Here is a 27945-nt window from a genome sequence, read left to right on the forward strand (position 1 = left end):
GCATTATCAGAACCTACAACGTGCAAGTAGTAATCTCTCAACGGCCATATACGTCATTGTTAATGGACCTATGCTATTACCAGCTGAAGCCACCAAAGTCACAATGGTGGACAAACAATATTCAGCATTGCTCCAGTAATTTTGGTCAATAAATCTTCAGTTGTATTTCAGATTGATGCTAGTGCTCTGAGATGGAAAATTAAGAATGCCATCTCTAGTTACGGAGGCGGATGGGATTTGCATGAATGACCAATTCTTCAGTTATTGGTATCAACTACCTACAGACACTAGGTGCATACTATGGGTTAAAGGGTTGTGCGGATATGCATGATCTGCATGCTCAGTTCCAGGTTGATACACTGGTGGTAGCTTATGTTGGTCACATGGGTGCAATCAAGTCAAAGTATCCTGTCATAATTTACCGAACCTTATTTGGCGCTGGAGTATCATCACGTAAAATCAATGACAACACAGAATGGATGTTCAATCACTGTGTATTTTATGACATTATGGCTTGATGGAACACCAAATATCGATATGTTTGCATCCAGGCTCATTCACCAGTTTGTAAAGACATGTGGCATCAGAGTGGCGAGAGATACATTCTCGTTACACGGGGGAGGAATTTTCTTTTGTGTCGTTGCTCCATTTTGCCTCATCAGTGAGGGTCTTGCAATAGTTCAGCAAGATCCCGCTTCAGGGTTTTCGTACTGTCTGACTGGCCTATGTGCCCATAGTTCCCGCAAATGTTGGAAATTATAGTAGAACCTTATATGGGGTTTCTAAACATAAAACTTTGCTGGTTCAGCCTGGGACTCGGGGAACCAGCCTTTGTGTGATTAATCAATTCATTGCCTTACAGAATCCGAGAAGACAGCTCCTGCGGCTCGGGGTGTCAGACCAATCCATGTGGTGTGCTCACTGCAGAGTGCAGGGATAGCACCAAAAATAGCAGTACATTTCCTCTTCAGGAGATGGGTACCGTTTCTGTTTAAATGCTATGTTACATATAATACGGCATGGACACTGATGTCTTAGATTTCATTTTCAAATGGGTCCTTGACAATAAATTAAGTTTTAGTCCCATTAACTGGGCCCAACGTGCTTCTCATCATATTGCTGCAGCTAGCGGGACCCGCTCTGTCGGGTCTCACCCTCTGATACCCAGTTTATTAAGGATATCTTTAACACACGTTCTTCCAGACCAAGTACACGGAAGTATGGGACATTGATATTGTGTTACACTTCTCCACTAGGGGGCTCCAGCTATATCCCTAGCTCCATATATAGCTCCAGCTATATCCCTAGCTTAGGCTCAGCCATCATAAGGTAGTTATTCCCTTGGCGCTGTCCTCAGCGCAACGGGTCCAGTCGTTACATAAATTGCGAATGGGCAGGATAGGTACACCTGCTCTATATGATAATTCATGTTTACGATTTAGTTAGCAGGACAGCCCAGGGGTATCTGGTCTCAAGCTAATTCTCATGGCATACCCCATGCAACTTCGGTTATGATTGGTCACACATTTACAACATTACGTCAAGGTCATCTAGAGCCTTAGAGGCTCTGATACCAGCTATGTTTGTTAGGTACAAAAACCTCATAAGAAGATATCAGTTCAGACCATCTCCAGGTGGTTAAAACAGGGATTTGGCTTATACAGGAGTAGATACTATTTTTTAATCTCACTCCAACCAGGGCTGCTACAACATCAGCAGCAATGGTTATGTATGGTCCTCTGGACCACATCCTGCCGACTGCAGGATGGTCTATCGAACGAGTTCCAACATTTTGTTTTAACCCGTTTGCCAGACCAGGGGTATTTGCCAACTCTATTATAGATTCTATTTATAGTTTCCCCTCGGATGAGAGGGGTTACTACTATTATTATTTGTTCATTTATCAGCATCAGCATGTTTTTAGATCTGTGTCATGTCTGTATGCATCATGAATGTTTCCCTTATCTGTGGTCAACTGATGCAGCTGTGCTTGTGTGGACTCGGTTTTCCACGGCATGAAATCACAGAGCTTCAAAATCTTCACGTAGTCATTAACGTGAATCCGAAGTAAAATAGTGAGATTAAACGAGTTTACCAGTTTGAAGTTTGATCTTTATTTTATGAGGAGTTATGATGAGCGATTACGTGCCCTCCAATCCCGACCCTGGCAACATAAAGATCTTTTCTGGAAGTTCTAGTCAGCTCTAATCTTACTATTTTAGTTCAACAACTGTTATCTGTGATTTCACACCGCTGCTTTGAAGATTGATGCGCATTTGGGTTGACGGCCATCTCCACGTAATCGCTCATCGTAACTCCTCATAAAATAAAGATCAAACTTCAAACTGGTCAGTTCTCGTTTAATCTTACCATTTCAACATGCAGGTAGACTGGGAAAATCAGGTTGGTACTGGACCCCAAGAAAGGGAGTTTGTGGAGTGCCTCTGTGATGGATTCTTAGAGCAGCTAGTATTGGAGCCTACCAGGGAGAAGGCAATTCTGGATTTAGTATTATGTAATAATTTGATAAAGGAACTTGTAAATATGACATCTACACAACACATAACTTAAGATCATCTTTAATTCACATACAGACTTAACAGCATGTTAGTAGTCACTGCCTCCTGTCTGCTACCGAACTGCGTAGCATAGGAAGTAGGTGTTAATATAAATGACACAGTAAGGCGGGGTAAGTGATGCTAACCTATATATGATTAATTGCATGCATAAACCAATCTACATCCTTCCCCCTTAAAGAGTAAGTATAGTGAGCATCCATGCCATTAAAGTTAAACAAATTCTCCATATCTATCAGGCGGTCTACTGATGCGGCCCGAACGCATACGGACAAATCCTCCCCTCCTTCACCGGAAAGATTAGAGGGAGGGGGTGAACCCGGAAGCGAGAAAGACGTGGGAGAGACGTGGTGGCTGAAAGGGGAAGTGTGCAGGAGGGATAATCCCGTGGTTAGTCACGGCCGCGCCTCGTGGAGGAGTGTGGGGCATGCGGGGATCAGTAGAATGTTCGGCAGCGAATGGCTGGAACTAAAGCGGTAGAGCATAGGGTGGCGGACGGGGTTCTCGCACAGCAAGCAAATGTTGACGACTTCTGCGGTAGACTGTTCCCTCATAGTCCACAAGGTAAGACCGAGGTGCGTCAGCTATGCCGACAACAGTAGCCAGACGGGAATTTCCACTGGTAGTTTGTAAACGAACAACCTGTCCCGGCAGTAGAGGCAGGAGGGGTTTGCATGATTTGTCATGCGACCATTTGTGAATATCGTGTTTCTCCTGAATACGTTGTTGGATTGATGCGGGCTTCAGCACTTGAGGTATCAGCTTCTGCTGAGCAATCGGAATCGGAGGTCTTGTTGTCCTGGACATCAGTCGCTGGGCGGGTGATCCCAGGGTTCCGTCTCTGGTAATGTTTCTGAGGTTCAGGAGATCAAGGTAAAAATCTGAATTGGCCAGGCGCGATTGCTCCATCAGTTATTTAGCGCTTCTGACAGCCCGTTCGGCAAGTCCGTTACTCTGTGGGTACTCAGGGCTGCTCGTGACATGGTGGAAATTCCATCAGTTGGCAAAGAGCTTGAACTCGTGGCTGGTAAACTGTCTTCCGTCTGCAAACGGACGGGTGAGCCGAATGTGGAGAAGTGTTTCTTTAATTTTCGGATGACCATCTCAGATTTGATGGAGGTCAGGAGGTAGAGTTCAAACCAGTTTGAAAACGAGTCGACGAGGATGAGGTAGTGCTTACCGCGTCATTCGAAGATGTCTGCCGCCACCGACGTCCAGGCCAGGGCTGGTGGAGGTTGTTACAGTTGGGGCTGCCTCTGCTGGTGTGGTGCAAGACTGTTGTAGGTGGGGCAAGAGGATATACGGTCCCGTATGTATTTGGCCATCCCAGGCCAGTAGAACAGATTCTGTGCATGGGTCAGTGTAGCATCGACTCCCGGGTGACCGCTGTGCGCCTCATTGTAGTATTTATCATGCAATGATGAGGGGATCATGACTTTGTGGCCCTTGACTATGACACCATCCTGTATGACCAGTTCATCACGGACTAGGAAGTAGATCCATCCCCACTCTTTAAGGGGGAAGGATCTGAGAATGCCATTCAGTATCAACTCTGCCAGTGAAGTTTTCCAGAGAACCATGGAACAGCTGTTCGCAGGCCTACCGTGCGCTATCATTGTTGACAATATCCTGGTGTATGGCAAAGATGCGACAGAGCACGACCAAAACCTAAGGCGTGTCATGGAGCGGGCACGTCAGATCAACCTCAAGCTCAACCCTAACAAGTGCAAGTTCAGGGTTTCAGAGGTCACCTACGTCGGGCACGTATTCACTCCCGACCGCCTCAAGCCCGATCCACAGAAAGCTGCTGCCATCACTGAGATGCCGGCCCCCACCAACGTGCTCGGCCTGCAGCGTTTCCTGGGTATGGTGAACTATCTTGGAAAATTCATACCAAACCTCAACAAATTAAGCTCACCCCTGCGACAACTGACTAAAAAGGACACTGCTTGGTCCTGGTTCCAGCAATCTCAACAAGCATTTGACGCTTTAAAATCTAAGCTGACCAGTGCACCAACTCTAATATTCTTCGATTTGAAACGTCTCGTGACTATCACCTGTGATGCCTCGCGATTCGGGCTCGGTGCAGCCTGCCTACAACCATCAGCTGATGGTACCTTGCCTCCCGTACCATGACCGACACAGAACAACGCTACGCACAGATCGAGAAGGAGCTGCTGGCTGTTGTCTTTGCCTGCTCCAAATTCAAAGACTTTATCTTCGGAAACACTTTCACGGTTGAGACAGACCACCAGTGACGATTCTGAACAAACAAATCCATGCTGCACCAGCCCGCCTGCAACGCATGATGATGCAGCTCCAACGTTTCGACTTCACCCTTGTTTACAAAAAGGGTACAGACATGCACGTTGCGGATACTCTCTCTCGTGCACCTCGAGCATCACACTTCTGACACCGTGTAAATATGACATCTACACAACACGTAACTTAAGATCATCTTTAATCCACATACAGACTTAACAGCATGTTAGTAGTCACTGCCTCCTGTCTGCTACCAAACTGCGTAGCATAGGAAGTAGGTGTTAATATAAATGATACAGTAAGGCGGTGTTCGTGATGCTAACCTATATATTATTGGTTGCATGCATAAAGCAATCTACAGAACTTGAGGTTAAGGAGCCATTAAGAGGTAGTGACATAATATGGTCAAGTTTAATCTACAATTGGAGAGGGAGAAGAGTAAATCGGAGGTGTCGGTGTTATAGTTGAATAAAGGGGGCTATGGAGCCATGAGGGAGAAGCTGGCCAAATTGACTGGAAAAATACCCGAGAAGGGATGACAGTTGAACAACAATGGCAGGTATTTCTGGGAATAATACAGACGTTGCAGGATCAGTTCCAAAGAGGAAGAAAGATTCCAAGAGGAGTAATTGGCAACCATGGCTAACAAGGGACGTCAGGGACATATAAAAATAAAAGAGAATAAATAGAACTTGGCATAGATAACTGGGAAGCAAGAGGATTGGGTAATGTCTAAAGAGCAACAGAAGAGAACTAAAAAGGCAACACAGGGAGAAAAGATGAATACGAAGGTAAGCTAACCAAGAATATAAAGGAGGATCGTAAAAGCTTCTTTAGGTATGTAAAGAGGAAAAAAATAGTTAAGACCAAAGTTGGACCCTTGAAGACCGAGAAAAGTGAATTTATTATGGGGATCAAGGAAATGGCAGATGAGTCGAAAAGGTACTTTGGATCCATCTTCACTAAGGAGGACACAAACAATCTTCCTGATATACTAGTGGCCAGAGGATCTGGGGTGACAGAGGAAATGAAGAAAATCCACATTAGGCAGGAAATGGTGTTGGGTAGGCTGATGGGACTAAAGGCTGATAAATCCCCAGGGCCTGATGGTCTGCATCCCAGGGTACTTAAGGAAGTGGCTTTAGAAATCGTGGATGCATCGGTGATGATTTTCCAGAGGTTTATAGATTCAGGATCAGTTCCTGTGGATAAGAGAGTAGCTAATGTTATCCCATTCATTAAGAAAGGTGGGAGAGAGAAAACAGGGAATTATAGACCAGTTAGCCTGACACCGGTGGTGGGGAAGATGCTGGAGTCAATTATAAAATAAGAAATAGCGGCACATTTGGATAGCAGTAACAGGATCGGTCTGAGTCAGCATGGATTTACGAAGGGGAAATCATGCTTGACTAATCTTCTGGAATTTTTGAGGATGTAACTGGGAAAATGGACAAGGAAGAGCCTGTGGATGCAGTGTACCTGGACTTTCAGAAAGCATTTGATAAGGTCCCACATAGGAGATTAGTGGGCAAAATTAAGGAACAAGGTATTGGGGGTAGAATGCTGACATGGATAGAAAATTGGTTGGCAGACAGGAAACAAAGAGTAGGGATAACGGGTCCCTTTCAGAATGGCAGGAAGTGACTAGTGGGAGGCAGTGACTAGTGGGAGTAACATTAACAAATTTGCAGATGACAGAAAGCTGGGTGGCAGTGTGAACTGTGAGGAGGATGCTATGAGAATGCAGGGTTACTTTTACAGGTTGTGTGGGCAGATGCATGGCAGAATCAGTTTAATGTGGATAATGTGAGGTTATCCACTTTGGTAGCAAAAACAGGAAGGCAGATTACTATTTAAATGGTGTCAAGTTGGGAAAATGGGAAGTACAACAGGATCTGGGGGGTCCTTGTTCATCAGTCAATGAAAGTAAGCATGCAGGTACAGCAGGCAGTGAAGAAACCGAATGGCATGTTGGCCTTTATAACAAGAGGAGTTGAGTATAGGAGCAAAGAGGTCCATCTGCAGTTGTATTGGGCCCTAGTGAGAATTGTGTGCCTGGAGTATTGTGTGCAGTTTTGGTCCCCTAATTTGAGGAAGGACATTCTTGCTATTGAGGGAGTTCAGCATAGGGTAACAAGGTTAATTCCTGTGATGGCGGGACTGTCATATGCTGAGAGAATGGTGCGGCTGGACTTGTATACTCTGGAGGTTAGAAGGATGAGATGGGATCTTATTGAAACATTTAAGATTATTAAGGCTTGGACACCCTAGAGGCAGGAAACATGGCCCCAAGGTTGGGGGAGTCCAGAACCAGGGGTCACAGATTCAGAATAAGGGGTAAACCATTGAGAACGGAGACGAGGAAACACTTTTTCCACACAGAGAGTTGTGAATCTGGGGATTCGCTGCCTCAGAGGGCGGTGGAGGCCGGTTCTCTAGATACTTTCAAGAGAGAGCTAGATAGGGCTATTAAAGATAGCGGAGTCAGGGGATATGGGAAGAAGGCAGGCACGGGGTACTGATTGGGGATGATCAGCCATGATCACATTAAATGGCGGTGCTGGCTCGAAGGGCCAAATGGCTTACTCCTGCACCTATTGTCTATTGTCTGTTGTCTATTGATTTCCCAATACTCCTCCATGTACCTGAAACCAGCTGCTATGGCCTTGCCTCTTCCCATTCATGCCAAGTTCAAAGCACAAGCTCCCCAGTGAGGCAAAACAGTAAAGTATTAAATACAAAAATATGAGTGTCACCACCCACCTTCGCAGTGTCTGCTGTCTGTGAAGTTACGTTGTTTGCTCGGGTGGAAATATCCTGCCTTACAGGTACAGTAGTAGCTTCCCACTGTGTTGTGACAATCATTGTTGTTGCCACACAGTGTTTGTGCAGAAGGTCCCATACATTCATCCTCATCTGGATGGAGGAGGAGAAAAAAAAAACATGCTTTAATATAAACCAAGAAGGGATGAGTGGTCTGTTGCCCATGCCAGTCCTTACCCTCCACAGCTGATCATTCCTGGTCCTATTGTGACCTGTTCCTCCATCTCCACCATCCCTTGATTCAATCAACATTCACAATGACAGTCTGATGTGTCCTCAACAACTGTGGCTCCACAGTGAGGAACAGGAAGACTCACAACCTTCTGAACAAAGGGACCTTTCCTCAGCCCAGGCCTAAACGGACAAAGCCGCTGCCTCTCTGCTCCTCTGTTACTCCCACATCTACATCAGCAAACTTAGATTCTTTCTGTTTTTTGTGAAGTGTGAAATCCATGTTAGTCGGGAAGTGAGTTGGGAAGGTTAAACTGTTGGGTATAAATGCAGGAATAGCAAGATGGATTCAGCAGTGGCTGAATGGGAGAAGCCAGAGGGTAATGGTGGATGGCTGTTTGTCGGGTTGGAGGCAGGTGACTAATGGGGTGCCTCAGGGATCTGTGTTGGGTCCTTTGTTGTTTGTCATGTACATCAATGATCTGGATGAAGGGGTGGTAAATTGGATTAGTAAGTATGCAGATGATACCAAGATAGGGGGTGTTGTGGATAATGAAGAGGATTTCCAAAGTCTACAGAGTGATTTAGGCCATTTGGAAAAATGGGCTGAAAGATGGCAGATGGAGTTTAGTGCTGATAAATGTGAGGTGTTGCACCTTGGCAGGACAAATCAAAATAGGACGTACATGATAAATGGTAGGGAATTGAAGAATACAGTTGAACAGAGGGATCTGGGAATAACCGTGCATAGTTCCTTGAAGGTGGAATCTCATATAGATAGGGTGGTAAAGAAAGCTTTTGGTATGCTAGCCTTTATAAATCAGAGCATTGAGTATAGAAGCTGGGATGTAATGTTAAAATTGTACAAGGCATTGGTGAGACCAAATCTGGAGTATGGTGTACAATTTTGGTCGCCCAATTATAGGAAGGATGTCAACAAAATAGAGAGAGTACAGAGGAGATTTACTAGAATGTTGCCTGGGTTTCAACAACTAAGTTACAGAGATAGGTTGAATAAGTTAGGTCTTTATTCTCTGGAGCGCAGAAGGTTAAGGGGGGACTTGATAGAGGTCTTTAAAATGATGAGAGGGATAGACAGAGTTGATGTGATCAAGCTTTTCCCTTTGAGAATAGGGAAGATTCAAACAAGAGGACATGACTTCAGAATTAAGGGACAGAAGTTTAGGGGTAACATGAGGGGGAACTTCTTTACTCAGAGAGTGGTAGCGGTGTGGAATGAGCTTCCAGTGGAAGTGGTGGCGGCAGGTTCGTTGGTATCATTTAAGAATAAATTGGATAGGCATATGGATGAGAAGGGAATGGAGGGTTATGGTATGAGTGCAGGCAGGTGGGACTAAGGGAAAAAAATTGTTCGGCGCGGACTTGTAGGGCCGAGATGGCCTGTTTCCGTGCTGTAATTGTTATATGGTTATATGGTTATATGGTGATGTTCGGTAAATTGAATAGATTAAAGGCCGATAAATCCCCAGGGCCATATAGGCTGCATCCCAGAGTGCTTAAGGATGTAGCCCCAGAAATAGTGGATGCATTAGTGATAATTTTTCAAAACTCTTTAAATTCTGGAGTAGTTCCTGAAGATTGGAAGGTAGCTAATGTAATCCCACTTTTTAAAAAGGGAGGGAGAGAGAAAACGGGGAATTACAGACCAGTTAGTCTAACATCGGTAGTGGGGAAAATGCTAGTCAATTATTAAAGATGGATTTGCAGCACATTTGGAAAGTGGTGAAATCATTGGACAAAGTCAGCATGGATTTATGAAAGGTAAATCATGTTTGATGAATCTTATAGAATTTTTCGAGGATGTAACTAATAGAGTGGATAAGGGAGAACCAGTGGATGTGTTATATCTGGACTTTCAGAAGACTTTTAACAAGGTCCGACATAAGAGATTAGTATGCAAACTTAAAGCACACGGTATTGGGGGTTCAGTATTGATGTGGATAGAGAACTGGCTGGCAGACAGGAAGCAAAGAGTAGGAGTAAAGGGGTCCTTTTCAGAATGGCAGGCAGTGACTAGTGGGGTACCGCAGGGCTCAGTGCTGGGACCCCAGCTATTTACAATATATATTAATGATTTGGACGAGGAAATTGAATGCAACATCTCCTAATTTGCGGATGACACAAAGCTGGGGGACAGTGTTAGCTGTGAGGAGGATGCTGTGAGCAGGAGGATGGGTGGGCGGCGCAACCAACGTCGCAGCGGCCTCTGCAGTCCGTCTGTCTTTTTTTTTTTTGTCCCGTTGAAGGTATAGTTTGATGTGGGTTTTTAAATGTATATGTGTGGGGGGCGGGGGGTGGGTGGGGGAAACTTTTAAATCTCTTCCCTGTACGGGGACCGCGACCTTTTCCCTGTCGGGTCTCCATTGCCGTTGGGGCCTAGCGCCGTGGAGCGGCCTCCAACCGGAACGACAGCTCAAGTCACGGAGCCGGCGGAGCTGCGGACCTACCATCGTGGAGCAGGCCGGCTTCGGAGCGTGGAGAGCTGTGGTGGCGCGCTGCTGCGACCCGACTCCGGTGGATGGTGACACCAGGAGCTTGCGGGTCCCCAGCGGGAGAATGCTCACGGAGCACCAGCAACGGCAACTTCTCCCGCCCGAATTGCGGGGTTGAAAGTGGCCTGGAGCGGGGCCTTACATCGCCCTGCGCGGCTCAAACAGCCGCGGGACTTGCTAGCGCCCGCCAGGGGTCCAACGTCAAGAACCGGAGCAGGGCCTTACATCGCCCGACGCGGCTTTAAATGGCCGCGGACTTGCTGGCGCCCGCCGTGGGCTTTGACTTTGACTTCAGGAGAAGAATGGAGAGCAGGGGAGAGACAAAACTTTGCCTTCCATCACAGTGAGGAGGAGATTCACTGTGATGGATGTTTGTGTAAATTGTGTTGGTGTGTGTCTTGGTTATTTTCTTGTATGACTGCAGAAACCAAATTTCGTTTGAACCTCATGTGAGGTTCAAATGACAAATAAATGGTATTGTATTGTTGTATTGGTATTGGTATTGCTTGGAGGCTGCAAGGTGACTTGGATAGGTTGGGTGAGTGGGCAAATGCAAGGCAGATGCAGTATAATGTGGATAAATGTGAGGTTATCCACTTTGGTGGCAAGAACAGGAAAGTAGACTATTATCTGAATGGTGGCCGATTACGAAAAGGGGAGATGCAACGACACCTGGGTGTCATGGTACACCAGTCATTGAAAGTAGGCTTGCAGGTGCAGCAGGCAGTGAAGAAAACGAATGGTATGTTAGCATTCACAGCAAAAGGATTTGGGTATAGGAGCAGGAAGGTTCTACTGCAGTTGTACAGGGCCTTGGTGAGACCCCACCTGGAGTATTGTGTACAGTTTTGGTCTCCTAATATGAGGAAAGACATTCTTGCCATAGAGGGAGTACAGAGAAAGTTCACCAGACTGATTCCTGGGATGTAAGGACTTTCATATGAAGAAAGAGTGGATAGACTCGGCTTGTACTCGCTAGAATTTAGAAGATTGAGGGGGGATGTTACTGAAACTCACAAAATTCTTAAGGGTTTGGACAACCTAGATGCAGGAAAATTGTTTACTGATGTTGGGGAAGTCCAGAACAAGGGGTCACAGTTTAAGGATAAGGGGGAAGTCTTTTAGGACCAAGATGAGAAAAACAATTTTCATACAGAGAGTGGTGAATCTGTGGAATTCTCTGCCACAGAAGGAAGTTGAGGCCAGTTCATTGGCTATATTTAAGAGGGAGTTAGATGTGGCCCTTGTGGATATGGAGAGAAAGCAGGTACTGGATACTGAGTTGGATGATCAGCCATGATCATATTGAATGGCGTTGCAGGCTCGAAGGGCCAAATAGCCTACTCCTGCACCTATTTGCTATGTTTCTATGTTTAACTCTCCTTTTTGTGCCAGATTCCAAACCTGTCCTATCCATGTACAGCGTCTGTCTACCAACATCCAATTCACCAGCTCACCTTGGATTCCTGACTAGTCTACCATGTGGGACCTTGTCAAAGACCTTCCAAAGTCCACATAGACAACATTGCCCTACCCCCATCAATCCTCTTGGTGACTTCTTGAAAAAACTCAGATTTATTTCCCACATTTCCCGCTGGCTGTAGAACATGGAATTTTGAAACAAAGCAGTCATAATGTCCTTTCTGACTGGTTTGTTTGATAGAATAGAATAGAATAGTTTCTTTATTGTCATTGTAACATGAACCATGTACAACGAAATTGTAAAATGTCAGCCAGTCAGTGCACCATTCAAACATTTCTAAAAGCTAACGATACATACAAGGTAAAATATTTAAAAAGATAAACAACTAAAATAAATATCATAAAAATAGCACGCATAAACACCCAGCCCTACATCCTTCTGTCGATTTCATGTATGTATGTATCGCCCCTGCGTTCCTTGGCGGCTACATTTAGTGCCTTTATAGCAGTGGGGTAAAAACTGTTTTTAAGTCTGTTTGTCCTTGTCCTTGTAGATCTGTACCGTCTGCCTGACGGTAACAGTTCAAACAGGGAGTGTCCGGGGTGGGAAATGTCCTTTATAATACTCTGGGATTTTTTGATGCAGCGGGAACTGTGTAAGTCCTCCAAGGTAAGGAGAGGGCATCCGACAATCCTCTGGGCGTTGTCAATGGCCCTCTGGAGCACTTTCCTCTGAGCCGCTGTGCAGCTGGTGTACCATACGCATACACAGTATGTTAGGAGGCTCTCAATGGAGCACCGATAAAAGGACAGCAGCAGTCTCTGAGTGATGTTATTCTTCCTGAGCACCCTCAGGAAGTGCAGTCTCTGCTGGACCTTTTTCAGCAGCGCAGAGGTGTTCACGCTCCACGTCAGGTCCTCCTCAATATGGATTCCCAGGAAGCGGAAATCCGCCACCCTCTCCACACAGTCCCCTCTGATAACTAATGGTACCATGTCCGTTTTATTCTTCCTGAAGTCTATTATTATCTCCTTGGTCTTTAAGGTGTTAAGGAGCAGGTTATTTTCTCCACACCACACTGTCAGCTGCTCCACCTCATCCCGGTAGGCGTACTCGTCCCCCCCGGAGATGAGTCCCACCACCGTAGTGTCATCCGCAAATTTGACAATGGTGTTGCTGTGGTGGGCGGGGATGCAGTCATGTGTGTAGATGGTGTAGAGCAGGGGGCTCAGCACGCAGCCCTGTGGAGAGCCGGTACTGAGGCTGAGGGCCGTGGATGTGTGATGGCCCACTCTGACTCTCTGGCTGCGACCCGACAGGAAGCTATTTATCCACATGCAGGTGGAGTGTGGAAGTCCCAAGTCCCCCAGTTTGTCCACCAGTTTGTGGGGAAGGATGGTATTAAAGGCAGAGCTGTAGTCCACAAAGAGCATCCGCACGTAGCTCCCCCGCTGCTCCAGGTGGGACAGTGCAGCATGGAGAGCTGTGGCTACAGCGTCCTCTGTAGATCTATTCGCTCTGTACGCAAACTGGTGGGGGTCAAAGCTTCGGGGCAGGAGTGATGTGATGTGACCCCGGACCAGTTTTTCAAAACACTTCATCACCACTGGTGTGAGTGCGACTGGCCGGTAGTCGTTGAGGCTGGAAATGTGGGGTTTTTTGGGCAAGGGGACTATGGTTGCGGACTTCAGACAGGGTGGAACAGTGGACTGGGCCAGAGACTGGTTGAAAATCCTCGTACAGACTCCAGCCAGCTGGTCAGCGCAGTCCTTCAGCACGCGTCCAGAGACGCCGTCGGGTCCAGTAGCCTTCCTTGGATTGATGGCCCGCAGCGTGCGCCTCACCTCATGCTCCTCTATCTTGAGGGTTAGGCTGCTGTGGACCATGTGGTGTGATGTGGCTGTCTCGGGTGGCTCCACTTCAAAGCGAGCAAAGAAGAGGTTCAGCTCCTCTGCCAACGAGGCGTCACCTTCAGCAGCTCCAAGGTTGGTCTTGTAGTTGGTGAGGTACTGGATCCCCTGCCACACCTGCCTGCTGTTGTTGCTGTCCAGGTGGTCCTCTATCTTCCTCCTGTAGTCTGATTTGGCCTCTCTGATGCCTCTCTTCAGGTTAGCTCGGGCCGTGCTGTATAAAGCCCTATCGCCAGACCTAAAAGCGGTGTTCCTCTCTTTTAACAGCTGCTGGACCTCCCGGGTCATCCAGGGCTTCTGGTTGGGGTAGACCCGGATGCGTTTGTCCACTGTGACCGTGTCCATGCAGTTTTTAATGTAACACAGTACACTGTCTGTGAACACCTCCAGGTCCCGGTGTTCAAACACATCCCAGTTGGTCCTGTCGAAGCAGTCCTGCAGCTGCTGAGATGCACCATCAGGCCAGGTTGTGATGGTCTTTGTAATGGTAGGAGCGGTTTTCCTGAGGGGGGCATATGCAGGAATTAAAAACAGGGACATATGGTCCGACTGACCCAGGTGTGGTAGTGGTCTAGCCCTGTAGCCCAGCTTGATGTTGGAGTAGACCTTGTCCAGTGTGTTAGCTCCTCTTGTAGCACATTTAACATGCTGGTAGAATTTGGGGAGCATTTTCTTCAAGTCCGCATGATTAAAGTCCCCTGCTATGATGTGAACACCGTCAGGATATATGCTCTGTTGACTGCTAGTGCTACCATACAAATATCCGATAGCCGAGTTAGCATTAGCATCCGGTGGTATGTACACAGCAGTTATCATGACAACCGTAAACTCTCTAGGGAGATAAATGGGCCTGCATTTAACAGTCACATACTCCAGGTCCGGGGAGCAGTGACTGTCCACAATCACTGTGTTTGTACACCAGGTGTTGTTCACGTACACACAGAGCCCTCCACCTCTGCTCTTACCGGAGTCTCTTGTCCTGTCATGACGCTGTGCTGTGTAGCCTGCTAGCTCGATAGCAGAGTCCGGGATGAAAGAATGAAGCCAGGTCTCCGTGATCAACAGGATACAGCTGTCCTTCACGGCGTTGTTAGCTGCAGTCTGCAGCCTCAGTTCGTCCATCTTGTTAGCGAGGGATCTGGCGTTTGTGAGAAACAGGCTGGGAAGCGGTGGTTTCAGTGGCTGCCTCCGTAGCCTGACCAGAGCGCCGGCCCTGCCGCCTCGCTTTTGCCTTCTCTCTCTGCGCCGCCTTCGCCTCCTCCCCGCGGGGATGGTGATCCACGGAGAGTCGGGGCTCCTCGCTATGTCCGCCGGGATCTTGTATGAGCGGACAAACTCGGCGGTAACCCCCCGTTCGCGACCGGCTCCAATCCTAAGAAGATCCTGCCGGCCGTAGACGTTGTTCGCCCGACAGTAAGTACACAGGGCACAAAACAACACGCACACATACACAAAAAACACGAAGCACTGACCGGGAGGACATCGAGCCGCTGCAACTGTGTGCGCCGCCATTTTAAGTATCCACATTATACTGCATCTGCCATGCATTTACCCACTCACCCAGCCTATCAACTAATGATGCAACTCATGTCAATCATAAGTCATGGCACAGTTGGGTAAAAGCAATGTTATGAACAGTAGAGTCATCGGAATTTCAAAGGCCATAAAAGATGTCAGAAAAGTTCATGCTGATCAAACAAGGTAAACAAGGGAAGCTTATTAATTTCACACTGGTATTCGGCTCAAATATTAGAAAGAATGAGAGGAAAAACCGAGTCATCTAAGGTTTTGAATTGGAATCACCTTGTAGGTAAAAGGTGGGGGAATGTAATTGATATACGGCAGCAATGTAAGGAGAGGTGGGAGGCTCCAAGTTGGATCAGGAGTTAAAATTGGCATGTAGTAAAGGTAATGCTACGTTTGTTATGGGAGATTTCAACATGCAGGTAGACTAGGAAAATCAGGTTGGTACTGGACCCCAAGAAAGGGAGTTTGTGGAGTGCCTCTGTAATGGATTCTTAGAGCAGCTTGTATTGGAGCCTGCCGGATTTGATAAAGGAACTTGAGGTTAAGGAGCCATTAGGAGGTAGTGACCATAATATGGTCAAGTTTAATTTACAATTGGAGAGGGAGAAGGGTAAATAGGAGGTGTCTGTGTTACAGTTGAATAAAGGGGGCTTTGGAGCCATGAGGGAGAAGTTGGCCAAATTGACCGGAAAAATACCCTAGCAGGGATGACTGTGGAATAACAATGGCAGGTATTTCTGGGAATAATACAGAAGGTACAGGATCAGTTAATTCCAAAGAGGAAGAAAGATTCCAAGGGGAGTAAGGGGCAACCGTGGGACATCAGGGACAGTATAAAAATAATAGAGAAGAAGCATAGATGACCGGGAAGCAAGAGGATTGGATAATGTCTAAAGAGCAACAGAAGAGAACTAATAAGGCAATTCGGGGAGAAAAGATGAGCTACGAAGGTAAGCTAGCCAAGAATATAAAGGAGGATAGTAAAAGCTTCCTTATAATAATAATAATAATAATAATAATACATTTTATTTATGGGCGCCTTTCAAGAGTCTCAAGGACACCTTACAAAAATTTAGCAGGTAGAGGAAAAACATGTAAGGGGAATGAAATAAATAGTGGAGACATGACTAGTACACAAAGTAAAGACAGAATTCAATTTAAAACACAATATGAGGCAATTAATGCACAGATGAAAAGGGAGAGGGACGTGGGGCTAAGGATAGGCAGAGGTGAAGAGATGGGTCTTGAGGCGGGACTGGAAGATGGTGAGGGACACGGAATTGCGGATCAGTTGGGGGAGGGAGTTCCAGAGCCTGGGAGCTGCCCTGGAGAAGGCTCTGTCCCCAAAACTGAGGAGGTTGGACTTGTGGATGGAGAGGAGACCGGCTTATGTGGATCTGAGGGACCGTGAGGGTTGGTAGGGGGAGAGGAGGTCAGTGAGATATGGGGGGGACAGATGGTGGAGGGCTTTGTAGGTGAGGATCAGGATTTTGTAGGTGATCCGGTGGGAGATGGGAAGCCAGTGAAATTGTTTGAGGACTGGAGTGATGTGATGCCAGTGTGGGTGATGAGTCGGGCGGCTGCGTTCTGGACCAGTTGTAGTCGGTTGATGTAGGTGGAGCTGATGCCAAGGAGAAGTGAGTTGCAATAGTCCAGTCGGGAGGAGATGAAGGCATGGATGAGTCTTTCAGCAGCGGGAGGTGTGAGAGAGGGTCGGAGTTTGGCGATGTTGCGGAGATGAAAGAAGGAGGTTTTAATGACATGGTGGATGTGAGGCTCAAGGGAGAGGGTGGAATCAAAGATCACGCCAAGGTTGCGGGCCTGCGGAGATGGGGAGACAGTGGTGCCGTCGATGGTGAGAGTGGGGTTATTGATTTTTCTGAGTGTGGCTTTGGAGCCTATGAGGAGGAATTCTGTCTTATCGCTGTTGAGTTTGAGGAAGTTATGTTGCATCCAGGTTTTTATAGCTGACAAACAGGAGTTGATATGGGGGGGGGGGGGATTTGGTGCCGAGGTAGATCTGGGTGTCATCGGCGTAACAGTAGAAGTCCAGGTTGAAGTGGTGGAGTATCTGACCAAGGGGAGGATGTAGATGATGAAGAGGAGGGGGCCGAGTACGGAGCCTTGGGGAACGCCTGAGTGACTGTGGCTGTAGCAGAGGTGTGGTTGTGGTTCCTTAAGTATGTAAAGAGGAAAATATTAGTCCAGACCAAAGTTGGACCCTTGAAGACTGAAAAAGGTTAATTTATTATGGGGAACAAGGCAGATGAGTTGAACAGGTACTTTGGATCCGTCTTCACTAAGGAGGACAAACAATCTTCCTGATATACTAGTGGACAGAGGATCTGGGGTGACAGGAACTGAAGGAAATCCACATTAGGCAGGAAATGGTGTTGGGTAGACTGATGGGACTGAAGGCTGATAAATCCCCAGGGGCCTGCTGGTCTGCATCCCAGCGTACTTAAGGAAGTCGCTCTAGAAATCATGGAAGCATTGGTGATCATTTTCCAGAGTTTTATAGAATCAGGATCAGTACCTGTGGATATGATGGTAGATAATGCTATCCCACTTTTTAAGAAAGGCAGGAGAAAATGGAATTATAGACCAGTTAGCCTGACATCGGTTGTGGAGAAGATAGAAACATAGAAAATAGGTGCAGTAGGCCATTCGGCCCTTCGAACCTGCACCGCCATTCAGTATGATCATGGCTGATCATCCAACTCAGTATCCTGTACCTGCCTTCTCTCCATATCCACTGATCCCTTTAGCCACAAGGGCCACATCTAACTCTCTCTTAAATATAGCCAATGAACTGGCCTCAACTACCTTCTGTGGCAGAGAATTCCACAGATTCACCACTCTCTGTGTGAAAAATGTTTTTTCATCTCGGTCCTAAAAGACTTCCCCCTTATCCTTAAACTGTGACCCCTTGTTCTGGACTTCCCCAACATCGGGAACAATCTTCCTGCATCTAGCCTGTCCAACCCCTTAAGAATTTTGTAAGTTACTACTTTGATGCTGGAGTCAATTATATAAGATGAAATGGCGGCACATTTGGATAGCAGTAACAGGATCGGTCAGAGGAAATCATGCTTGACTAATCTTCTGGAATTTTTTGAGGATGTAACCAGGAAAATGGACAAGGGAGAGCCAGTAGATGTAGTGTACCTGGACTTTCAGAAAGCATTTGATAAGATCCCACATAGGAAATTAGTGGGCAAAATTAGGGCACATGGTATTGGGGGTAGAGTGCTCACATGGATTGAAAATTGGTTGGCAAACAGGAAACAAAGAGTAGGGATTAACGGGTCCATTTCAGAATGGCAGGCAATGACTAGTGGGGTGCCGCAAGGCTCGGTGCTGGGACCGCAGCTACAGTATTTACAATATACTTCAATGGTTTAGATGAAGGGATTCAAAGTAACATTAGCAAATTTGCAGATGACACGAAGCTTGTGTGAACTGTGAGGAGGATGCTATGAGAATGCAGGGTGACATATACAGCTTGAGTGAGTGGGCAGATGCATGGCAGATGCAGTTTAATGTAGATAAATGTGAGGTTATTTGGTAGCAAAAACAGGAAGGCAGATTACTCTCTAAATGATGTCAAGTTGGGAGAAGGGGAAGTACAACAGCATCTGGGGGTCCTTGATCATCAATCAATGAAAGTAAGCATGCAAGTACGGCAGGCAGTGAAGAAAGCGAAATGCATGTTTGCCTTTATAACAAGAAGAGTTGAGTATTGGAGCAAAGAGGCCCTTCTGCAGTTGTGTAGGGCCCTAGTGAGATCACACCTGGAGTATTATGTGCAGTTTTGGTCCCCTAATTTGAGGAAGGACATTCTTGCTATTGGGGGAGTGCAGCGTAGGTTTACAAGGTTAATTCCTGGGATGGCGGGACTGTCATATGCTGAGAGAATGGAGCGACTGGGCTTGTATCCTCTGGAGTTTAGATGGATGAGAGGGCATCTTATTGAAACATATAAGATTATTAAGGGTTTGGATACGCTAGAGGAAGGAAACATGTTCTCCATGTTGGGGGAGTCCAGAACCAGGGGCTACAGTTTCAGAATAAGGAGTAAGCCATTTAGAACGGAAACGAGGAAACACTTTTTCTCACAGAGTTGTGAGCCTGTGGAATTCTCTGCCTCAGAAGGCGGTGGAGGCCCGTTCTGTGGATACTTTCAAGAGAGAGCTAGATAGGGCTCTTAAAGATAGCGTAGTCAGGGGATATGGGGAGAAGCCAGGAACGGGGTTCTGATTGTGGATGATCAGCCATGATCACATTGAATGGCGGTGCTGGCTCGAACGGCCTACTCCTGCACCTTTTGCCTATTGTCTATTGATTTTCCAATACTCCTCTATGTACCTGAAAGCAGATGCTACGGCCTTGCCTCTTCTCATTCAAGCCAAGTTCAAAGCACAAGATCCCCAGTGAGGCAAAACAGTAAAGTATTTAATACAAAAATATGAGTCTCACCACCCACCTTCGCAGCCTCCTTTGTCTGTGAAGTTACGTTGTTTGCTCGGGTGGAAATATCCTGCATCACAGGTACAGTAGTAGCTTCCCACTGTGTTGTGACAATCAGCGTTGTTGCCACACAGTGCTTGTGCAGAAGGTCCCATACATTCATCTTCATCTGGATGGAGGAGGAGAAAAAAGATCCGTGCTTTAATACAAACCAAGAAGGGATGAGTGGTCTGTTGCCCATGCTAGCCCTCACACTCCACAGCTGATCATTCCTGATCCTATCATGACCTGTCCCTCCATCTCCACCACCCCTTGATTCAATCAACATTCACAATGTCCTCAACAACTGTGGCTCCACAGTGAGGAACAGGAAGACTCACAACCTTCTGAACAAAGGGACCTTTCCTCAGCCCAGGCCTAAACAGACAAAGCCACTGCCTCTCTGCTCCTCTGTTACTCCCACATCTACATCAGCAAACTTAGATTCTTTCTGCTTTTTGTGAAGTGTGTTATGTCATTACAAGGAGTCTTGCCTACCCCTGCTTCTCACAATACCCCTCACTCCTCCCCCCACCTACCCCACCTGACCATCACCACACATCCCTCCCAGTGGACCCCCTCCATTGTTCCCATCCCCCACTACTTTTCCCATATTGATTCACTCTTCACCTTACTTTCCTCTCAAATCTCTAGAATCCGCAGCCTTTTCTTGTTTCCACATCACCTCCCGGACCCTGTCTCTATCTCTATCCTTCCCTTCCCCACCTCACTCCATCTACTAATTAACCCTTCCTCATCTGTATACACCGATCACTTTCCACATTTGCCCCAAGCCCTCCCCCACTCTTTGCAGTGGCTATCTCCCTTCTATTCTTTCTGCCCTCATGGTCAGAACCTGTCCATTTTCCACCAGAGACGCTGCGTGACCCACTGACAACTCTCCTTTTTTGTGCCAGATTCCAAACCTGTCCTATCCGTCTACAGGGTCTTTCTAACATAATCCAATTCACCAACTCACCTTGGATTCCTGACGAGTCTACCATGAGGGACCTTGTCAAATACCTTCCAAAGCCCATATAGACAACATTGCCCTACCCCCATCAATCCTCTTGGTGACATCATGAAAAAACTCAGATTCATTTCCCACATAAAAAGCCACGCTGGCTGTAGAACATGGAATTTTTGGATCAAACCTGCCATATTGTCCTTTCTGACTGGTTTGTTTGATGCAACTGATGTCAATCACAAGTCATGGCACAGTTGGGTAAAAGCAATGTTATGAACGGTAGAGTCAACGGACTTTGAAATGCCATAAAAGATGTAAGAAAAGTTCATGCTGATCAAACAAGGTGGACGGAGGGAAGCTTATTCATTTCACACGGGTAGACGGCTCAAATATCAGAAAGAATGTGAGGAAAAACCGAGTCATCTAAGCTGTTGAATTGGAATCATCTTGTAGGTAAAAGGTGGGGGAATGTAATTGATATACGGCAGCAATGTAAGGAGAGGTGGGAGGCTCCAAGTTGAATCAGGAGTTAAAATTGGCATGTCGTAAAGGTAATGCTATGTTTGTTATGGGAGATTTCAACATGCAGGTAGACTGGGAAAATCTGAACGCCAAGAAATGGAGTTTGTGGAGTGCCTCTGTGATGGAATCTTAGAGTAGCTTGTATTGGAGCCTATCAGGGAGAAGGCAATTCTGGATTTAGTATTATGTAATGAACCGGATTTGATAAAGGAACTTGAGGTTAAGGAGCCATTAGGAGATAGTGACCATAATATGGTCGTTGAATCTACAATTGGAGAGGGAGAAGAGTGGATAAACTGTTCAATTTAACAGTTGAATAAAGGGGGCTATGGAGCCATGAGGGAGAGGCTGGCCAAATTGACTAGAAAAATACCCGAGAAGGGATGGCAGTGGAACACCAATGGCAGGTATTTCTGGGAATAATACAGACGGTGCAGGATCAGTTCATTCTAAAGAGGAAGAAAGATTCCAAGGGGAGTAAGGGGCGAGCGTGGCTGCCAAGGGATGTCAGAGACAGCATAAAAATAAAAGAGAAGAAATACAACGTAGCATAAATGACTGGGTAGCAAGAGGATTGGGTAATGTCTAAAGAGCAACAGAAACAAACTAAAAAGGCAATACGGGGAGAGAAGATGAGGTACGAAGGTAAGCAAGCCAAGAATATAAAGGAGGATAGTAACAGCTTCTTTAGGTATGTAAAGAGGAAAAAAAAAAGTTAAGACCAAAGTTGGACCCTTGAAGACCGAAAAAGGTGAATTTATTATGGGGAACAAGGAAATGGCAGATGAGTTCAACAGGTACTTTGGATCCGTCTTCACTAAGGAGGACACAAACAATCTTCCTGATGTACTAGTGCCCAGAGGATCTGGGGTGACAGGAATTGAAGGAAATCCACATTAGGCAGGAAATGGTGTTGGGTAGACTGATGGTACTGGACTGATAAATCCCCAGGGCCTGATGGCCTGCATCCCAGCGTACTTAAGGAAGTGACTCTAGAAATCGTGGATGCATTGGTGCTTATTTTCCAGAGTTTTATACATTCAGGATCAGTTCCTGTGGATGAGAGGGTAGCTAATGTTATCCCACTTTTTAAGAAAGGCAGGAGAGAGAAAACAGGGAATTATAGACCAGTTAGCCTGACAGTGGTGGGGAAGATGCTGGAGACAATTATAAAAGATGAAACAGCGGCACATTTGGATAGCAGTAACAGGATCGGTCCGAGTCAGCACGGAATTATGAAGGGGAAATCATGCTTGACTGATCTTCTGGAATTTTTGAAGGTGCAACTAGGAAAATGGACAAGGGAGAGCCAGTGATGTAGTGTACCTGGACTTTCAGAAAGCATTTGATAAGGTCCCACATAGGAGATTAGTGGGCAAAATTAGGGCATAAGTTATTGGGGGTAAAATGCTGACATAGAAAGAAAATTGGTTGGCAGACAGGAAACAAAGAGTAGGGTATGGAGTCCTTACAGGAAGCAGGGTGGGAAGAAGAGTAGTCCAGGTAGCCATGGGAGTCAGTGGGTTTATAGTGGATGTCGGTCAGAAGTCTATCACCTGCAATGGAGATAGTGAGGTCAAGGAATGGTAGGGAAGTGCCGGAAATGGCCCAGGTGTATTTGAGTGCCGGATGGAAGTTAGTGGTGAAGTGGATGAAGTCAGTCAGTTGTGTGTGGGTGCAGGAGGTGGCACCAAAGCAGTCGTCGATGTAGCGGAGGTAGAGGTTGGGGATGGGGCCCTGGTACGTATTTGAACAAGGATTGTTCGCGTAACCGACAAAGAGGCAGGCATAGCAGGGGCCCATGCGGGTGCCCATAGCTACGCCTTGTATTTGGTGGAAATGGGAGGAGTCAAACGAAAGGTTATTGAGGGTAAGTACCAACTCCGCTAGGCAGAGGAGAGTGTCGGTGGCCGGGTATGGGTTGCTTCTCTGGTCGAGGAAGAACCAGAGGGCTTTAAGACCATCCTGGTGGGGGATGGAGGTGTAGAGTGACTGGACGTCCATGGTGAAGATGAGGGGGTGAGGGCCTAGAGAATGGAATGCGCGGAGATGACGGAGAGTGTCTGAGGTGTCTTGAACATAGGTAGGATGGGATTTAACCAAAGGGGATAGGATGGAGTCAAGGTATCTGGAAATTAGTTTGGTGGGGCACGAACAGGCAGAGACAATGGGTCTTCCGGGACAGTCAGGTTTGTGGATTTTGGGGAGAAGGTAAAATCGGGCCGTGCGGGGCTGGGGAACGATGAGGTTGGAGGCTCGGTCGGGCAGGGCGTGGGAGTTGATGAATTCGGTGATGCTGCTAGAGATAGTGGCCTGGTGCTCGTCAGTGGGGTCATGGTCCAGAGGTAAGTAGGAGGAGGTGTCCGACAATTGGCGCGTGGCCTCAGCTTTGTAGAGATCGGCGCGCCAGACTACCAAGGCGCCTCCCTTGTTGGCGGGTTTGATAACCCAATCTGGGTTGTTGCGGAGTGAGTCGATGGCAGTACGTTCAGGGGGGGGAGAGATTGGAGTGAGACAGGGGAGTGGAGAAGTTGAGGTGGTTGATGTCGCGACGGCAGTTTTGGATGAAGAGTTCTAAAGCCGGAGGGCCACGAGGGGGGTTCCACGAGGAGGGGGTGTGTTGGAGACGTGAAAAGGGGTCATCAATGGGGGGACTCCTTCCCGTGGAAGAACGCTGTGAGGCGGAGGCGACGGTAGAAGAGACCCAAGTCGTGGTGGGCGCGGAATTCATTGAGGTGGGGACGGAGGGGGACAAAGGTAAGACCTCTGCTGAGGACAGACCGTTCGGTGTCAGAGAGGGGGAGGTCGGGGGGGATGGTGAACACCCGGCTGGGATGAGGGTTGGGGTCGGTGGAAGGCAGGTGGGTGGACTGGGGACGAGGCGATGTGTGGTGGGGGGGTGGTGGGTGGTCAGGGGGCGGGGGAGGGGGGGGTGAGAGGTTTGTAGTGTGGGTGGGGTCACATTGTTAAAGGGGGATGGGGAAGACTCAGTGGAACTACCACTGAGGTTAACCAGGCTGGGCAGAGTAGCACTGGGACCCAGTGGAGTCAAACCCAGAAGAGTGGGAGTTAGCAGCGTGGAGGCTGCAGGCTCAGTGCAGAGTCCAGGCTCCAGGTAAGGCGACGGCTGTGGGTTGCTGGAGGGAGGAGCAGTGGCGAGGGTCGGCGGACCCGATGGTGGGAGTCCATGGGCAGTTGAGTCGGGGTCCGCGGGCGATGCGTGGGAGGTCCCGGTGTGCGGATGGTCAGTAGGGCGTCGCGGCTAGCCCGGTAAGGCGATGAGATGGGTAGGGTGCGATGCGGTGGCCATGTTCGGGGAGCCCCTGGTCCGGCGGCGATGCCCGGTAGGTTCGGTCCGGCGGCGAAGTTGGATAGGCCGCGTGCGACGGCGATATTAGGCGGGCCCAGTGCGGCGGTGATGTTCAGTGGGCCCAGTGCGGCTGTGATGTTCGGCGGGCCCAGTGCGACAGCGATGTCGGATGGGCCCGGTGCGGCGATGAGGTTAGGCGGTCCCGGGGGGTGGCGACGGTCGGAGGAATCAGCGAGGGGGAGAAAGTCCGAGTTACCGTTGATGTGGCGAGGCTGGACGTCATCGGTAGGCAGGTGAAGGTGGACGCAGCATCGACGTGGAGGTCGGTGAAGGCGGCGTCCAGGTGAGTACTGGAGGCACTCCTCGGGGCCAAGATGGCGTCGCGAAAGTAAGCATGCAGGTACAGCAGGCAGTAAAGAAAACGAATGGCATGTTGGCCTTTATAACAAGAAGAGTTGAGTATAGGAGCAAAGAGGTCCTTCTGCAGTTGTGTAGGGCCCTAGTGAGACCACACCTGGAGTATTGTGTGCAGTTTTGGTCCCATAATTTGTGGAAGGCCATTCTTGCTATTGAGGGAGTGCAGCGTAGGTTTACAAGGTTAATTCCTGGGATGGCGGGACTGTCATATGCTGAGAGAATGGAGCGGCTGGGCTTGTATCCTCCGGAGTTTAGAAGGATGAGAGGGCATCTTATTGAAACATATAAGATTATTTAGGGTTTGGACACGCTAGAGGCAGGAAACATGTTTCCCATGTTGGGGGAGTCCAGAACCAGGGGCCACAGTTTCAGAATAAGGGGTAAAACATTTAGAACGGAAACGAGGAAACACATTTTCTCACAGAGAGTTGTCAGCCTGTGGATTCTCTGCCTCAGAGTACGGTGTAGGCCGGTTCTCTAGATACTTTCAAGAGAGAGCTAGATAGTGCTCTTAAAGATAGCGGAGTCAGGGGATATGGGGAGAAGGCAGGAACGGGGTTCTGATTGGGGATGATCAGCCATGATCACATTAAATGGCGGTGCTGGCTCGAAGGGCCGAATGGCCTACTCCTGCACCTATTGTCTGTTGTCTGTTGTCTATTGATTTTCCAATATTCCTCTATGTACCTGAAACCAGCTGCTATGGCCTTGTCTCTTCCCATTCGTGCCAAGTTCAAGCACAAGCACCCCAGTGAGGCAAAACAGTAAAATATAAAATACAAAAATATGCGTGTCACCACCCACCTTCGCAGCCTCTGCCGTCTGTGAAGTTACGTTGTTTATCCGGATGGCAATATCCTGCCTTACAGGTACAGTAGTAGCTTCCCACTGTGTTGTGACAATCAGTGTTGGCGTCACACGGTGTTTGTGTAGAAGGTCCCATACATTCATCCTCATCTGGATGGAGGGAGAGAAAAAAGATCCATGCTTTAATAAATACCAAGAAGGGATGAGTGGTCTGTTGCCCATGCCAGCCCGCACACTCCACAGCTGATCATTCCTGGTCCTATCGTGACCTGTCCCTCCATCTCCACCATCCCTTGATTCAATCAACATTCACAATGACAGTCTGTTGTGTCCTCAACAACTGTGGCTCCACAGTGAGGAACAGGAAGACTCAAAACCTTCTGATCAAAGGGACCTTTCCTCAGCCCAGGCCTAAACGGACAAAGCTGCTGCCTCTCTGCTCCTCTGTTACTCCCACATCTACATCAGCAAACTTAGATTCTTTCTGCTTTTTGTGAAGTGCGTTATGTTATTACAAGGAGTCGCCTACCCCTGCTTCTCACAATACCCCTCACTCCTCCCCCCACCTACCCTACCTGGCCATCACCACACATCCCTCCCAGTGGACCCCCTCCCCCCTCCATTGATCCCATCCCCCACTACTCTTCCCATATTGATTCACTCTTCACCTTGCTTTCCTATCAAATCTCTAGAATCCACAGCCTTTTCTTGTTCCCACATCACCTCCCGGTCCCTGATCTATCTTCACCCTTCCCTTCCCCACCTCACTCCACCTACTAATTAACCCTTCCTCATCTGTATCCATCTATCACTTGCCACATTTGCCTCAAGTCCTCCCCCACTCTTTGCAGTGGCTATCTCCCTTCTATTCTTTCTGCCCACATGAAGGTCAGAACCTGTCCATTTTCCACCAGAGACACTGCGTGACCCACTGACAACTCTCCTTTTTTGTGCCAGATTCCAAACCTGTCCTATACATGTACAGGGTCTTTCTAACAACATCCAATTCACCAACTCACCTTGGATTCCTGACTAGTCTACCATGAGGGACCTTGTCAAAGACCTTCCAAATCCCATATAGACAACATTGCCCTACCCCCATCAATCCTCTTTGTGACATCATGAAAAAACTCAGATTCATTTCCCACAATAAAAGCCACGCTGGCTGAAGAACATGGAAATCTAGGAACAAACCTGCCAAAATATCCTTTCTGACTGGTTTATTTGATGCAACTGATGTCAACCACAAGTCATGGCACAGTTGGGTAAAAGCAATGTTATGAACGGTAGAGTCAACAGACTTTGAAAGGCCATAAAATATGTCAGAAAAGTTCATGCTGATCAAACAAGGTGGACGGAGGAAAGCTTATTAATTTCACACGGGTAGACGGCTCAAATATCAGAAAGAGTGTGAGGAAAAACCGAGTCATCTAAGCTTTTGAATTGGAATCATCTTGTAGGTAAAAGGTGGGGGACTGTAATTGATATACGGCAGCAATGTAAGGAGAGGTGGGGGGCTCCAAGTTGAATCAGGAGTTAAAATTGGTATGTCGTAAAGGTAATGCTACGTTTGTTATGGGAGATTTCAACATGCAGGTAGACTGGGAAAATCTGAACGCCAAGAAATTGAGTTTGTGGAGTGCCTCTGTGATGGAATCTTTGAGTAGCTTGTATTGGAGCCTATCAGTGAGAAGGCAATTCTGGATTTAGTATTATGTAATGAACCGGATTTGATAAAGGAACTCGAGGTTAAGGAGCCATTAGGAGGTAGTGACCATAATATGGTCGTTGAATCTACAATTGGAGAGGGAGAAGAGTGGATAAACTGTTCAATTTAACAGTCGAATAAAGGGGGCTATGGAGCCATGATGGAGAAGCTGGCCAAATTGACTAGAACAATACCCGAGAAGGGATGGCAGTGGAACACCAATGGCAGGTATTTCTGGGAATAATACAGACGGTGCAGGATCAGTTCATTCTAAAGAGCAACAGAAGCGAACTAAAAAGGCAATACGGGGAGAAAAGATGAGGTACGAAGGTAAGCAAGCCAAGAATATAAAGGAGGATAGTAAAAGCTTCTTTCGGTATGTAATGTGGAATAAAAGAGTTAATACCAAAGTTGGATCTTTGATGACTATAAAAGGTGAATTTATTATGGGGAACAAGGAAATGGCAGATTAGTTCAACAGGTACTTTGGATCCGTCTTC

The 27945-nt window shown here is 47.4% G+C and overlaps 1 protein-coding gene across 1 annotated transcript in view; it reads right to left on the reverse strand.

Moving 5' to 3' along the window:
• LOC116991878 (CD97 antigen-like) overlaps nt 1-25881 on the reverse strand; it is a 105991-nt gene extending 80110 nt beyond the window's left edge. The window contains exons 1-5 of the mRNA XM_033050854.1: nt 25735-25881; nt 24419-24872; nt 19692-19844; nt 3757-3851; nt 3299-3429 (exon numbers count right to left, since the gene is read on the reverse strand). Of these exons, the coding sequence (XP_032906745.1) occupies nt 3299-3429; nt 3757-3851; nt 19692-19844; nt 24419-24872; nt 25735-25881 (980 nt within the window). The remainder of the gene's footprint in view (nt 1-3298; nt 3430-3756; nt 3852-19691; nt 19845-24418; nt 24873-25734) is intronic.
• Nucleotides 25882-27945: the final 2064 nt, after the last annotated feature.

Source organism: Amblyraja radiata, chromosome 35, assembly GCF_010909765.2.
Source record: "Amblyraja radiata isolate CabotCenter1 chromosome 35, sAmbRad1.1.pri, whole genome shotgun sequence".
Taxonomy (NCBI): Eukaryota; Metazoa; Chordata; class Chondrichthyes; order Rajiformes; family Rajidae; genus Amblyraja; species Amblyraja radiata.